At 34.2% G+C, this 12,576-nt stretch overlaps 2 protein-coding genes across 6 annotated transcripts in view; one reads left to right on the plus strand and one right to left on the minus strand.

Moving 5' to 3' along the window:
* LOC105193226 (trace amine-associated receptor 9) overlaps positions 1 to 5,190 on the minus strand; it is a 72,593-nt gene extending 67,403 nt beyond the window's left edge. The window contains exons 1-2 of one of the 2 annotated variants that reach the window (XM_026131470.2): positions 4,885 to 5,190; positions 4,184 to 4,437 (exon numbers count right to left, since the gene is read on the minus strand). The gene's annotated coding sequence lies outside the window, so the exon portion shown is untranslated. Of the gene's footprint in view, positions 1 to 4,183; positions 4,438 to 4,472 lie in introns of both variants that reach the window. The other variant, XM_039458988.1, reaches the window with a different exon arrangement.
* The window catches only part of LOC105193227 (prominin-2), a 104,994-nt gene that overhangs the window by 72,700 nt on the left and 19,718 nt on the right, over positions 1 to 12,576 (plus strand). For 3 of the 4 annotated variants that reach the window (XM_011157597.3, XM_039458984.1, XM_026131468.2), the window contains exons 5-6: positions 9,788 to 9,942; positions 10,811 to 11,194. In XM_011157597.3, coding sequence (XP_011155899.1) covers positions 9,888 to 9,942; positions 10,811 to 11,194 — 439 coding nt within the window. In that variant the 5' untranslated portion in view covers positions 9,788 to 9,887. The remainder of the gene's footprint in view (positions 1 to 9,787; positions 9,943 to 10,810; positions 11,195 to 12,576) is intronic. The other variant, XM_039458985.1, reaches the window with a different exon arrangement.

Genomic DNA, 12,576 nt, shown 5'->3' on the forward strand with positions numbered 1-12,576 from the left:
GAGTGCATATTTGTGGTACATTAATTTAATTATTCCTCGTGTTGTAATAATTTGCGTCTATTTATGTCTAATTAAACAAATATCATTATTCACAATTATATTCATTTAATAATAAATTCTAATTTATTAATTTAACTTATCTCAACATCATTTTCAGTGACGGTTTCATTATCTCAATGAATAAACATGTCAAAGTACAAATTCGAGTTGATGGTTAAAATTAATAATTGATTCCAGTTTTTAATTCGTCAAAAAATAAAATTACGATTCCACATCATTTTGTACAAACGTCAATCATAAAGCGGAAATTCCAGGATATATGCACGCATTATCTAGTAATATTCGCATGAATGTCCGCAGACCGCATAATTTTCTGCTTTATGCTAGTTCCTCCTCGACGTATGTAACATCAAAGTGCGCGATGGTCATGCGCAATTTGACCATTCTCATATATCTGCCAAATTCAGATTACGACTTAAATAAATATGAAAACCCAATGTAACGTGATCCAAATGTGGCAAGTCGATTATTAAAATGTTCGCGGAGCGAAATTTCGTCGTGGTATTTTTTCCTTCTAGTTTCATACTGCAAACTAATATAAAGTATACTTAACAAAGTTTATTTCACATGGAATTTCAAAATACAAAATTCATCATGTTAACAACTCTATTATGTTTCATTTTGCATTGGAAAATGTAATTCCATTTTATAATTAATAAATGCGAAGCAATTACTCAAGATTGTAGACTCTAGATGAGATGGATCTAAATGGTCTAAATGTCGATATATCGAATCAAATAGTTACAGAACCACAAGATATTGCAAACTCTATCAAACTGAAGTTTAATTCCAATGTCAATCGTCTTGTCAATGGCAGACTTACGAGGAATACGTATAATCATCTGCAGTATTCACGTGAAACCGTTCGGAGTTGTATTCTTGTAGAAAATTAAACTCGTGAAATCAATATTAATAAATATTTTAATAAATAATCTGAAGAAGAAATATATAATATTTTAATTTAAAAAAAGCGTAAAATAATGTTTTGATGTATGTGTGAATATTGAGGCGAAAAATAATTTTTTTATGTAAACTAAATTTTCATTATATTCTTTAAAAAATATTCTGTGAACGGTACAGAAGAATTAAGTGCATTTTTTATATTTAATATTACAGGATAAAGGAGGGCAGGAGTCAAATGTTCATTCATAACAATGGTGAATAATGTGATTTCGCGTAACAGTAACGTTAACTTAAATGTTTACACCAAGTGCTCACTGTTACGTGTCGCGATTAATAGCCGTAGCCAATTTATATTATCTACCTATCGCTGGCCGCACACACGGCGAATTCGTGAAAACCCCGCGATAATCCATTTAAGCCCAGTTCGCTGGTTCTAGCTGTAAAAATTATCGGTGAAATACCAGCTTGGAATACTTCGCACGTGTCACCAACATTCAATTATATATCTCCTGTAATTGTGCCTACATGACACTATCATTTTTAGTCTCAATACATAAATTTATAAATCAAAGATTTTCCAATATTTGAATTAAAAAATTTGACGAGGAACTATATGAAAGCCAATTTTTTTTCCATTAATTTGTTTTACTATTTTATGTATAAAATAATTTTGTATTTACCGTTGCTTAAAACTGTTGATTAGAATATGTTTCCTATAATTTTTTTATACTTCGGCGTCTTTTATTGTAATTAATTTTTTAGTATTTTCATAAATATTATAATTCTTTGTATCATAAGTGCATTAATATCGAAAAAATAAAAATTAGGTAAATTTTGGAAATTATCTGATCGTTGTCACATCTTACGGATTCTCTTCATACAACCTTTGTAATTTTATCAGATATGTGTCGTAAAAGCAGCTCTATCGAATCCCGATGGAACACATTCTTGGCAGTCTGTTTCCTAGGAAGTAGATACGAAGTGGTAGCGTTTCACTCAAACACGCTTCGCGCCTCGTAAAATGGGGCTTGCTCCAAGTTTCGCGGAGAAACGGGGTGAGATGACACGAGCGTTTTACAGTAAAATCATTAATTAAAACGCTCGGAGCGAATGAGTGTACCATATAACGGGCTTATGCCGCGATATACCTTCTGTGATGCAATAATGTAGGTGTGCGAATGACCGTCATATACGCACAGACGACGGTACTTTTATAAGAGGGAGTAAAAAAAACCTGATAATATATATGGTGAGAAAGACTAATAAAGAGTGACGATATTTTTACATCACTCTTCAATATCGCGCTCGAATTATATTTAATATTGTCGACAAGCCACTTTCGTCGAGGATAGTGGAAAAGTGTAATAAATTCCATCACGGCTCGCTGAAACGGATATCACGCGCTGGGCTTGCGCGATCAATTTAAAGCGACCAGCTATCAGCGGCGACGCCACTGGAAAACTATTAAGGTGAAGCGTTTACAAGTACAAATTGAAGCGCAGCTTTCCGATGCATGCAATCATTTGCATATATTGAATTTGTCACGAAGCAAGAAAGGAATCCTTTACCGTGTAATTGGCGAAATCATGGAGCAAATTTATCGATTTAAAGAGAAAAAAAAAACAAATCACTTCTGATTTGCGTTGATAATTCATGCTATAAATAATCAATCGCTTTTGGAGAAAAATTTCCTTATTTATATTTCATAAAGGAAGACTTATTAGAAATTATGTCGTTTATAAATTCATACTGCGCTTTCATTCAATTTACGCCGAGATGAATACAAAATTCTTCTCCAGATCACAGAGAATCTACCAACGCAATAACTTCGCATTAAAATAGAGACTTGTTTCAGTCGAGATTACTTAAAAAGATTCACGGAATTAAAAAATTGAATTAAAAGTTACAATCAGAGAATATTTCAATAAAATTTTATACACAATCTGTGTTTAACTACGTTTAACAAATTTTATGTTATGAAACGGGATAAAACAGAAAATGTTGTGCTTTATTTTGTTCACGTTGACAAACAATTGTTTTATTATTAAAAGCAAAAAAAATGAAACAATTGTTAAAAAAATAAAATTGCTAACGGAAAATCGTTAAAGGTAACAAGCAAAAAGCTTTTACGATTTGATCTTGCATGAAATTTACGCATCCCAGGAATCGTTTAATATTAAAGATGCTTGTCCCAAGAAAGTTTTGAAAACTTGGTCAGAGAACTGTGACTAACAACACGATCAAACTACTTCCTAACCACGGATCTGCCGCAAGCGTATCGCACAATATCCGTCAAGCTATGGTGTTTTGTTTTGTGTTGCTTGTATCAATCTCCAAACTACATATCCTTTAGATGGAATAATACGAGTAGTAGTATAGATGTAAAACTTTCGCGCTGTGTAAGATCAATGTTTGTTTAATGCAAATTGTTATTTTAAATATTGATGGAACGATATGAATATGATGTATGTATGTATTCTGAGAAATACGTGCATAATATTAATATTTCATAATATTAATATTAATATTAATATTTTATATTACAACCTTAAATTATTACAATAATATTATATCATATCTTTATAAATTTTTTTGCTTTTATGTAAGATGTACATTCTAGTTTTATATTCCATTAATCTATATCGTAAAAAGATATGGCCTCTGGCCTCTTTCGTAGTTCTTTATAGCTTAACACGGACGCAATGTTTGTAATGTAATATCTTAAGTGCAGCTGCAGACGTCAATAGCAGATATAATCGAATAAGAAAACGTACATATATTGATACTTTGGACGATGGTAATCCGGTATGTGTCCTATAAATCCTAGAAATCAAATTTTTATGAAAAATGACCAAGATTTTAATTTGATACATTAAATTTATACTTTATTGCAATTTGATCGTTAATTTAATATTAAATGTTTCATATTTCTTGAAGCACTAAATATATCATTAACGATGTAGTAAATTTACGTTAAATACTTTTACGCACAATAACGATTACATATTGCAAATCATACGCTTTGTAAAGCTGTCTTACAAACTAGCTACGCAAGCTTATTTCTTCTTAATATTTGTAACAGAAAATGCATCCCTTAATTGTAAAAAGAAATGTCGTTTCCTTGAAGCTAACGCAACCGTATTGCTCCGTTCTGTGATACGCCCTACTTCAAACGGCATGCGAAATAAGAGATGTGCAATTTCAGCAATTAGATACGTACTCGGCAGTAGTAAATCCACGAGTGTCGATAAGGCTTGAGTAAGTATAAGACGCTCCGGAAGGTGGAGGAGAAAAAACGCTCGTGCGTGACTTTTGAAGGTGAGAAATCTTGAGTGGTTGGTATATTCCGCGGTGAGATCCGATAGATCACTCGATCGAGACACCAAGATGGATCACGCCTGGCAAAAACTTCACGATTTGGCTCCCCTTTTTACCCTTTGACACAGGAAGGCGCCTTTGCCTTTTAATAACTTTCTGTAGAAAATTCATGTACTACCGTGACTACTCACTCTCAATTTCATTCTTTTCCTTCTCTTTTTACTCGAGATCTAGAGTTTTTCATGCGGGAGTAATGAATTGCGAACTGTACTCTCTTCGATTATAAAATATGCAATGAAACGTAATGAAGCAAACTTGCGATTGCACACAATTTCTTCGATTTTTCGCGAATATTACACTCCAAGTGTTTTATTGAAAAAAAAAGATATCAATTTTTTCCGAAACTTATAGAAAAAGTTTATTTTATGCGCGTAAAATATTAATGAATGTATTTCAATTATAATATACTTTAATTGTAATATATTTTAACTTAAAAAATATGTAAAACGTCATAAAATCCACCTAAAAAGGATCTTTGCAAAAGCAAAAAATTAGTCAAGAGTTTAGATTTTTCTGTTTTACAATTAACGTAACTGTCGGCACCTTTTCTTCTTTTGTGCAGATTGAACGGAAACACTTTCGAAGTGACGATGTATGAAAAAAAAGATACTTGTTTTCTTGTATCGCCTATTGCAATCGATATTATCGATGACAAAGTCCGTGTCGCTGGTATATATCGTAGGAAAATTAACGACGGCGTCTCTCCCGAGGATGAGATAGTCGACGGAGCGCGTCGTAGCGTCGCGATGCTGCGGACGCCACCGAGAGAGCCGAGGGAAACGAGAGAGAAAGAGAGGAGCGTCGCGACGACGCGGAGGCTGACGACGCACTGACTGCCCGCCTGGGTGCTCCCGACAGTAGTCGCGCTGAGCGAGAGGGAAAGAGAGTATGAGGCAGGAAAGGGTCGGCAGAGAAGGGAGAGAACGAGAGAAATAGAGACAGAGAGAGAGTAAATGTGGATGCAACCCTGGTCTCCCGATCTCCTAACTGCACCGACACCCTCTCGCCGTGCCAAAATCTATCCACTCACGCGTTCGTCCGAGAACACCACCCGATGTATCCTCATTCTTGGTAGATCGAGAATCGTGCGTCGAAGATCGCGACACACTTTCGACGAGACGGCGACAATGACGACGAAAATAGGCAAAGTTCAGCTAATTGTAAGAATCGTGAATATTGTTGCCAGAAAATGGTTCCGTTGAAAATTTTATTGGCTAGGGATACAAGACGCGTAGAAGACAGTTGTTGTAAAGAAAAAGTATGTATCCAAACAGCACACTTTATGTCCCAAAAGATGTCCCAGGGACGTGCCTAGGATGTACGAATTTACGTTCCTTTGAACGTCCCACGGATATCCCTGGGATGTCTCTAGGATTTGTGCTATATAAATAATATGTTTCCAGTTTTATGACGACTTGTACAGAATAGTTGTTAATGAGCCCCTCTAATGAGGTGGCACTTTACGTATCTTGATGAACTATGTAAATTATAAAAATATGTAATAGACACATCTCTGACTGAAGTAATATAATTTTCCCATAGTGTGTGTGTGTGCTTTTTCCCCAACGAGTACGTATTTTAAAAGTGCGATATTTTTCAAATTGGAGTGCATATTTTAGTACGCGTTTCACGCAATTGCGGAATTCTACGTCGAGTGATTTAACGCCAGCACGAATGAAACTTGAATATTTAATTAGGTAATATAAAATAATGGAACGCATACACAAGAATGTTAAATAAGAATGTGGTAAAACCGTCTGTTTTCGGGGAGGGATATAATTTTTTTCGTTACGCTTTGCGCGGACAATAAGTGGCTCATTATTTCGAATAAGTGTAAGAAAGATGGTTTAAATAAACGAACACGGAATATTGAAAGTAAGTTAAGCGTCGCGTACGTTTTCATCTGTTTCCCTTGAATAGTAATGAGGTACAGATTTTATGCACACTCGACATTATTCTGAAGTATGTTCGAAATTGCAATTATACTTTTAATTACATCAATAATAATTTAGATGGGATCTTAGTTTAGATTGAGCAGCTTCCTTCGTGCTCCCGGCGCAATCAATTAATTAACTTGCAGTATCGTTATTTTCCTTTGATGTCCGTGAATTTGCGTTTCCTTGAACATCTCGGAAAGTTGCCAGCATTTCTCATCTCACTTCGGCTAAAGATTACATGATTATAAGCAACGACTTACGAAAGTATCGTAAATCATGTAACAGCTGATACTTGATATCAATTCTACGAAACTACAAATCGCTTACGTGCCACAATAACGTGCAACACTCATTAACAAATTGCCTCAGTTATCTACTCCTTTTATACCAGACGCTGTGATATATTTCTCGCCATTTTGTGCATGCAATAGCACGAGCCATTTTAAATTTCTCTAAATATATCGCACTTGGCGTGCGGTGTTTCACGCAAAAGTTAGTGTATATCCTCTAAAAAAAAATAAAAAATATAAAAAAAAATAAAAATAACTGTTATCACAATAAAGCAACGTCGTTTACGGTGAGATTTGTACGAACATGAAACGGGAACGTACTTATGCCGGCAAGTATTTAAAACATTCTACTCACGTAACACATTATAATAACATTTTACAGAGATATTTTATATGCAGTTAATTATATAGAGAGAGTTCAAAGTCATTTGAGATTCTAGATCTTTTCATAGGTGAAATTATTTGAGATCCTGGAGAATCATTTCATAGACAAAGGCTGCGCGCACAAAAGAACTTGTTATCTTTATTAACTTAGTAGGTTAACAAAGTATCCTCCGGTTATATTGAATTCAACCGCGATATAGTACACCACAGACGTGTAAGTATTTACTCACAGCCGTATCATGCAATTAGCCGTGTTTTGAGGGAGAATCGCATTGAGAAGTGGGACGGGAATTACGGCACAGGCAATTAAGGGACCGAGTATACACCTTCGCGTAAGAGTGAAAGAGCCCATTCACTGATAGAAGAGGTCTAGCCAAGTACCCAGTCATTCACTATCGGCGAAAGTAATCTCGCACTTTATCTCCGCGAAGATTTAGCCGCGGTTGGGCACCGCTGTTACCAAAAAACCAACCCAATTCTGGTTTCACGTAACTGGCAGTAACTGTAGGTAGGTTCAAACCTTTGGTTCACCGTTCGTACATACACGACTAACCGCGCACAAACGGGATCGAGTTATCAACAGCGAAGAAAGGGGATCAAATTGCACGGTGATTTAGAGATCGCGAAAGAGAAATTCTAAATAGAAATACGTGACGCATATGCAATAACGTGATATATCCAAATAGCGCCTAACATCGCATTAATCACATTGAAAAAAGAGATTGATAAAATAATCAAATATTTAATTGTTTATTTTTGTAATAACTACTAAAAATGCCAGTTAAATATTTGATCAATATAATTAAATATAATTTTACTTTTCTAAATATTTAGTACTCTTATACCAGCTTCTAGTAATATTTATTAAACAATTAAAAAATAAAATTATGTTTGTATATTGATAAAATATTGAGTTGATATTACTTTATTAAAACATTTGATAACTATTTTATCAATCTCTTTTTACATTGCACGTTATTTCGATCGTAAAATGTTTGATTGAATATCGTGTATCTTGTACAATACATTGGTTAGAATTTCATCACAGTATCTTATTTTTACGTTACAATTTGAAATCTGGTTGCTCACTCAAAGGCCTGAGAAAGAAAATTTGCGAATGCCTTAAAGCTCATGAAGCTGAGAATTTCGTGAGTACGTAAAACTTTACACGTTATAATATCAGAATATTGTCGGTTGAATTAACATTTCTTACTTCATCTTATACGCATTCTGTATGCAAGTATGCCTCCAAAGTTTGTTAAACTTTTATAATAGGTGGGTAAATTGAAGTCAGAATATGTCTAAAGTTTTCAGACAGGATTTGCCAGAATTGAGTTTAACGAAAGAAGAATTAATAAAATTCATTCAACTTATTTTTGAATGATTTTCGTAATACTCTTCCGCTATACGTATATGTACGTATATTACATACAATAAAGTCTCCTGCGTGAACTTCGCTGCGCTATTTAATAAGGCACAAAGTGGACAGACGTCGGTTAAAATTCCAGCCGTTAGTACATTCTTCGACATACCTTCGAAATACTTTTCAAGTTATTCCGCGAGAATATTCCACGAATATAATATCCGTCGTTAATCAGTAGACAGATTCGCGATGAGTTGGTGTTTGATAAGAAATTTCAATTTGAATTTTCATTAACGTCGATTACTGTTATTTAATTCAGAATTGCATTTTCAATTTAACTCGACGATTTAACAAGAAACGTGCAATAAAACACATTATGTTCGCTTGATCCCCGCTCTTTAAAGGATTATCGACGACGTAGTCGGGCTTAAACTGTAAGCCAGTACTTGTCCCTCCGCCTTCACGAGCGAGTGAGGACGTCGAGATCACGATTTGCAGCAAAGCTTGACAACAAAGAATTTATTTGTTTTATCGTTTAATTTGTTAAATATAAATAACAATAAACAAAATTAATTCAAAACCAATTGACAGACGTACGTATTAAAAAAATATGTTGCATACGACATTCTATTAATGTATATTTCTGAATGGAAATAATGGTTTTATTAATCCCCCCCCCCCCTCCTCCCATTAGGTAACTTTCGTTACAAATTGCAGGAGTAAAAACTTTAGCGATATATTTTACTAACTTTTCGTTCGACAGAACTGCAATTTTCCGAGTCAGACTATTTTCAAGCAGAACTGTTTTTGACCGGAAATGAAATAAATCTGTGACCAACAGTGCATTAATATCTCCATAAACTACATACCGCATAAAAATAAATCCATGACTAACGCACCATTAACAATCCCTATAAACTTTATATCACGAAATAAAATTAACGCAGAATTTCATCAAACGACAAAAAAAAAAAAGATCATACAGTTAACGTTATATATCAAAAACTAAGCGGAAAGTAATTTTCATTTGTTATGTAAAGTACTCGGTGTTTATTTATTGTAAGCAGCAACCATGTTGGTGCCTGAGTCAGCGATTATGCGTCTAATTTAGTGGAAACTCGAATGCTGCAAAACATTTTTCGATGCATAAATGCTCCAACAATTTGCACAATATATTACAGACTACCGACAACTTAATCTGCTATTTATTAATTTATTTATTTTACAATTATTTCCAAGTTTCACAGTTATTCCCCGTTTATATCATTAATCAGATTACGTTAAGTACGTTGTCCCAATTAGCTTTTATATAATACTTTTAAGTCTATATTATTTTTATTTTGCATAATTTAATTACATTTTTCTGCACAACTTCTTAACTTCATACTATATTGTGTGACACCGTTTCTCTTACTTTGTTAATCGAACTTATTATTTTCGTATGGCTCGACAACATCATGATACATTTGCAGGGTTTCGCGGAGAAGCCTCTACAAGTACTGGAGGTGACAGTCTACCTGCCGCTGCGATTCAATAAAGACGCGATCGCTGTCAGTGCCGATTATCGCATGGATGAAAACGTCGGAAAACGTCGGTGATGCTAAGCGGAAAATGATTGTAACTCAAGGTACGAGTATTTTACTTCTTGCTTCTATGTCGTACGAAATACAGGTCTAATTTTCGTGAAGCTATTTTCGTGTCGCAACGCTCTTTGCTAAAACGCTTTGAAATTATCATTCTCAGGAAGGTTTTGACACGAAGGAGCGCAAATAGAAGAAGCGACATTCTATTTTGAGTCTTATGTCGACAGAAACTGTAATGTTTTAGGAGGATTCAAAGCTCTCCCGCGTGTGCTCTGTGTGCGTAATTTTCATTTATAACGTTTGAATGTTCTCCATTTTATCTTGTACGATGCTTATTAATGACGAATTTAGTAAATATTAGAATGCGATTGTCACATCGAGGAAATTTAATTTGTCGGGAATTGAAATGAGTGAATTTCTATCAATAATTTACTAACGATGTTAGGTAAGATTCTTCGGACGTGGCCAATTTTAATATCGCGGTTAAGCTACGAAATATTAAAAGCGGCACGTTTCGTTATTTTCTTTTTTTTTTAATACGGCGATTCATTTAAATACCACCGTAACGTTGCTCTTATTCAAGATTCAAGCGGAACGGTAACCGGACAGCACATTAATTGGAATTTCAATTTTGCTGCCATTTAAACGCAACTTGAAACGTGCAATCCGACTTCGAGTATACATTGTGGAAAAATATTAATAAAGAAGAGCGCGCACATCCACTCAAGTTTGCGGAACTGTCTGGAGAGATAATAGCATAGATTCTTTTATAAAGTTCCGATACTATATATTGAAATAAGTTCCACAGTTAATTAATTGTTAAAGCACAATAGATTTTTATTGTCCTTTCAACTCGCGGGCGAGCAGTAAGGCGACAACTTCGTGTAAGATTCGCTTCTCCAAAACTTCCAGTATTCCTTTTACTCCTCTCAACCTCGAGGGCGTACACACTTCAAGAGTCGGTCTCAACTGATTCGACTCCGAGCAGTAACAATTGCTACGGGTCCACCGACAGCTTCCTCATTCTTCGTTCCCCAAACGAGGCACGGGAGGACGAGATGGACACGGTGGTGGCGGACGTGCTCGTGGACGATACGAAGAACAACTCGAACGTGTCGCATCCGAGAACGTTGACCTTTCCCAAAGACTGGGACGAGAAACCGAGGCTAAAGTTCCCGAAATTCGCAGAGGAGGGGCGTTATAAGATGACGAGTTTGCATCTCGATAAGGGATGGTTCCCCTTCGATTTTCTCAGAGGCTTCCTATCCTTCGTACAACCTTACGACATACCGATCGGTAAGGTTTAATGGCAGTCATAACGTTTCCAAGCGAAATCTCTTTTTAGTAAGCTCATAAGGTTTCAAAATCTATACGTATCGACAAATTCGTTTCGGGATCGAATGGTCAGCATTTTACGAGGTGTCTAGCAGTATCAATAATTCATACGCAAGCTGTTTCAACTAGAAAAAAAGAGGAGAGTAACATTTTGCACGTATAAAACATGTGCTGCGAAGTACGAATTCATTTCATGCATTTGAAATATCTATTCGTTCAAGCGCCTGCGAACGTTATAACTTTTAATCCTATGTGATTAATTAAGTTTTATAGATGACTGCGAACTGCAATTAAGGGATACTTTTTATCTATATGGACATGCGTGACATTTATGTAAAAAGAGATCAATAATTATTGATTCATGTACGGTCGTGTAGAGCAGTGATGACCAACCGTTTTTAAAATAGGCAAAATTTTGCGGGCTGCGTTAATGCGCTTTTTTCGGTAGTACATTTATGCGCTGATGTATAGAAGAAATAGAGCTTTTTTTATTACAATAATTTTTAAAATATTGCAACAAATTAGGGGAGAGTCGCTGCATACGTACCTGTCTTCTATATCATATTTCCTCTATATTTTATATTTTTACTTAATATAAACAACATTTAGTAGTAAAAATATAAAATAAATAGGAAATGAGGAATAAATAAAAATTTAACAGATTGTAATTTGTTTTATGCATGTTAACAACACTTTAAAAAGTCAGATCCAGCTCATGTTAATTTTTGATCAATTTATGTAGCTGATAATAATGTGATCATACAATTTTTAATGAATTTTTATCTTTTCATAAAAGCATTGTAGAATATTTTATATTCATTACATATACACATTTGCAATTATTATACGGATTAAATCTATATTTTTATAAAACCTATTGAGCTTCATAAATTAAACAACCAGAAATTTTATTGTAATAATATTAACGTGAGGCTGACATGTGATAATAAAAATTGATATGAATAAAAATATGGGCACAAATAATTGCACAAATAAATTTAGATCAGTTTTATTTCGATGTTCTTACTTTTTTATTGTATTATTATTTATTACTTATAATTATTAAATATTTGATCTTTTTTAGTAAATTATTAATATGTATTAGTTAATTTCTAGTTAAAATATAAGAAATTGGTTAAGTTATTTATTATATTTTTAATTATTTTAATTCATGAATTTGATATTTTCAAAGGCAATTTAAAAGACCGGCTAGTATGATTTAATTGACTAAATTGTACCTTTTGCAGCATGCTGCAGAGAAGTTTATAATAAGTTAATTTGTTGACAAAAGGTTAAACATTGTAACCACTTGAAACATTAAGTTACAATTTCCAACGTTTATT

Source organism: Solenopsis invicta, chromosome 16 (genome assembly GCF_016802725.1).
Source record: "Solenopsis invicta isolate M01_SB chromosome 16, UNIL_Sinv_3.0, whole genome shotgun sequence".
NCBI lineage: Eukaryota > Metazoa > Arthropoda > Insecta > Hymenoptera > Formicidae > Solenopsis > Solenopsis invicta.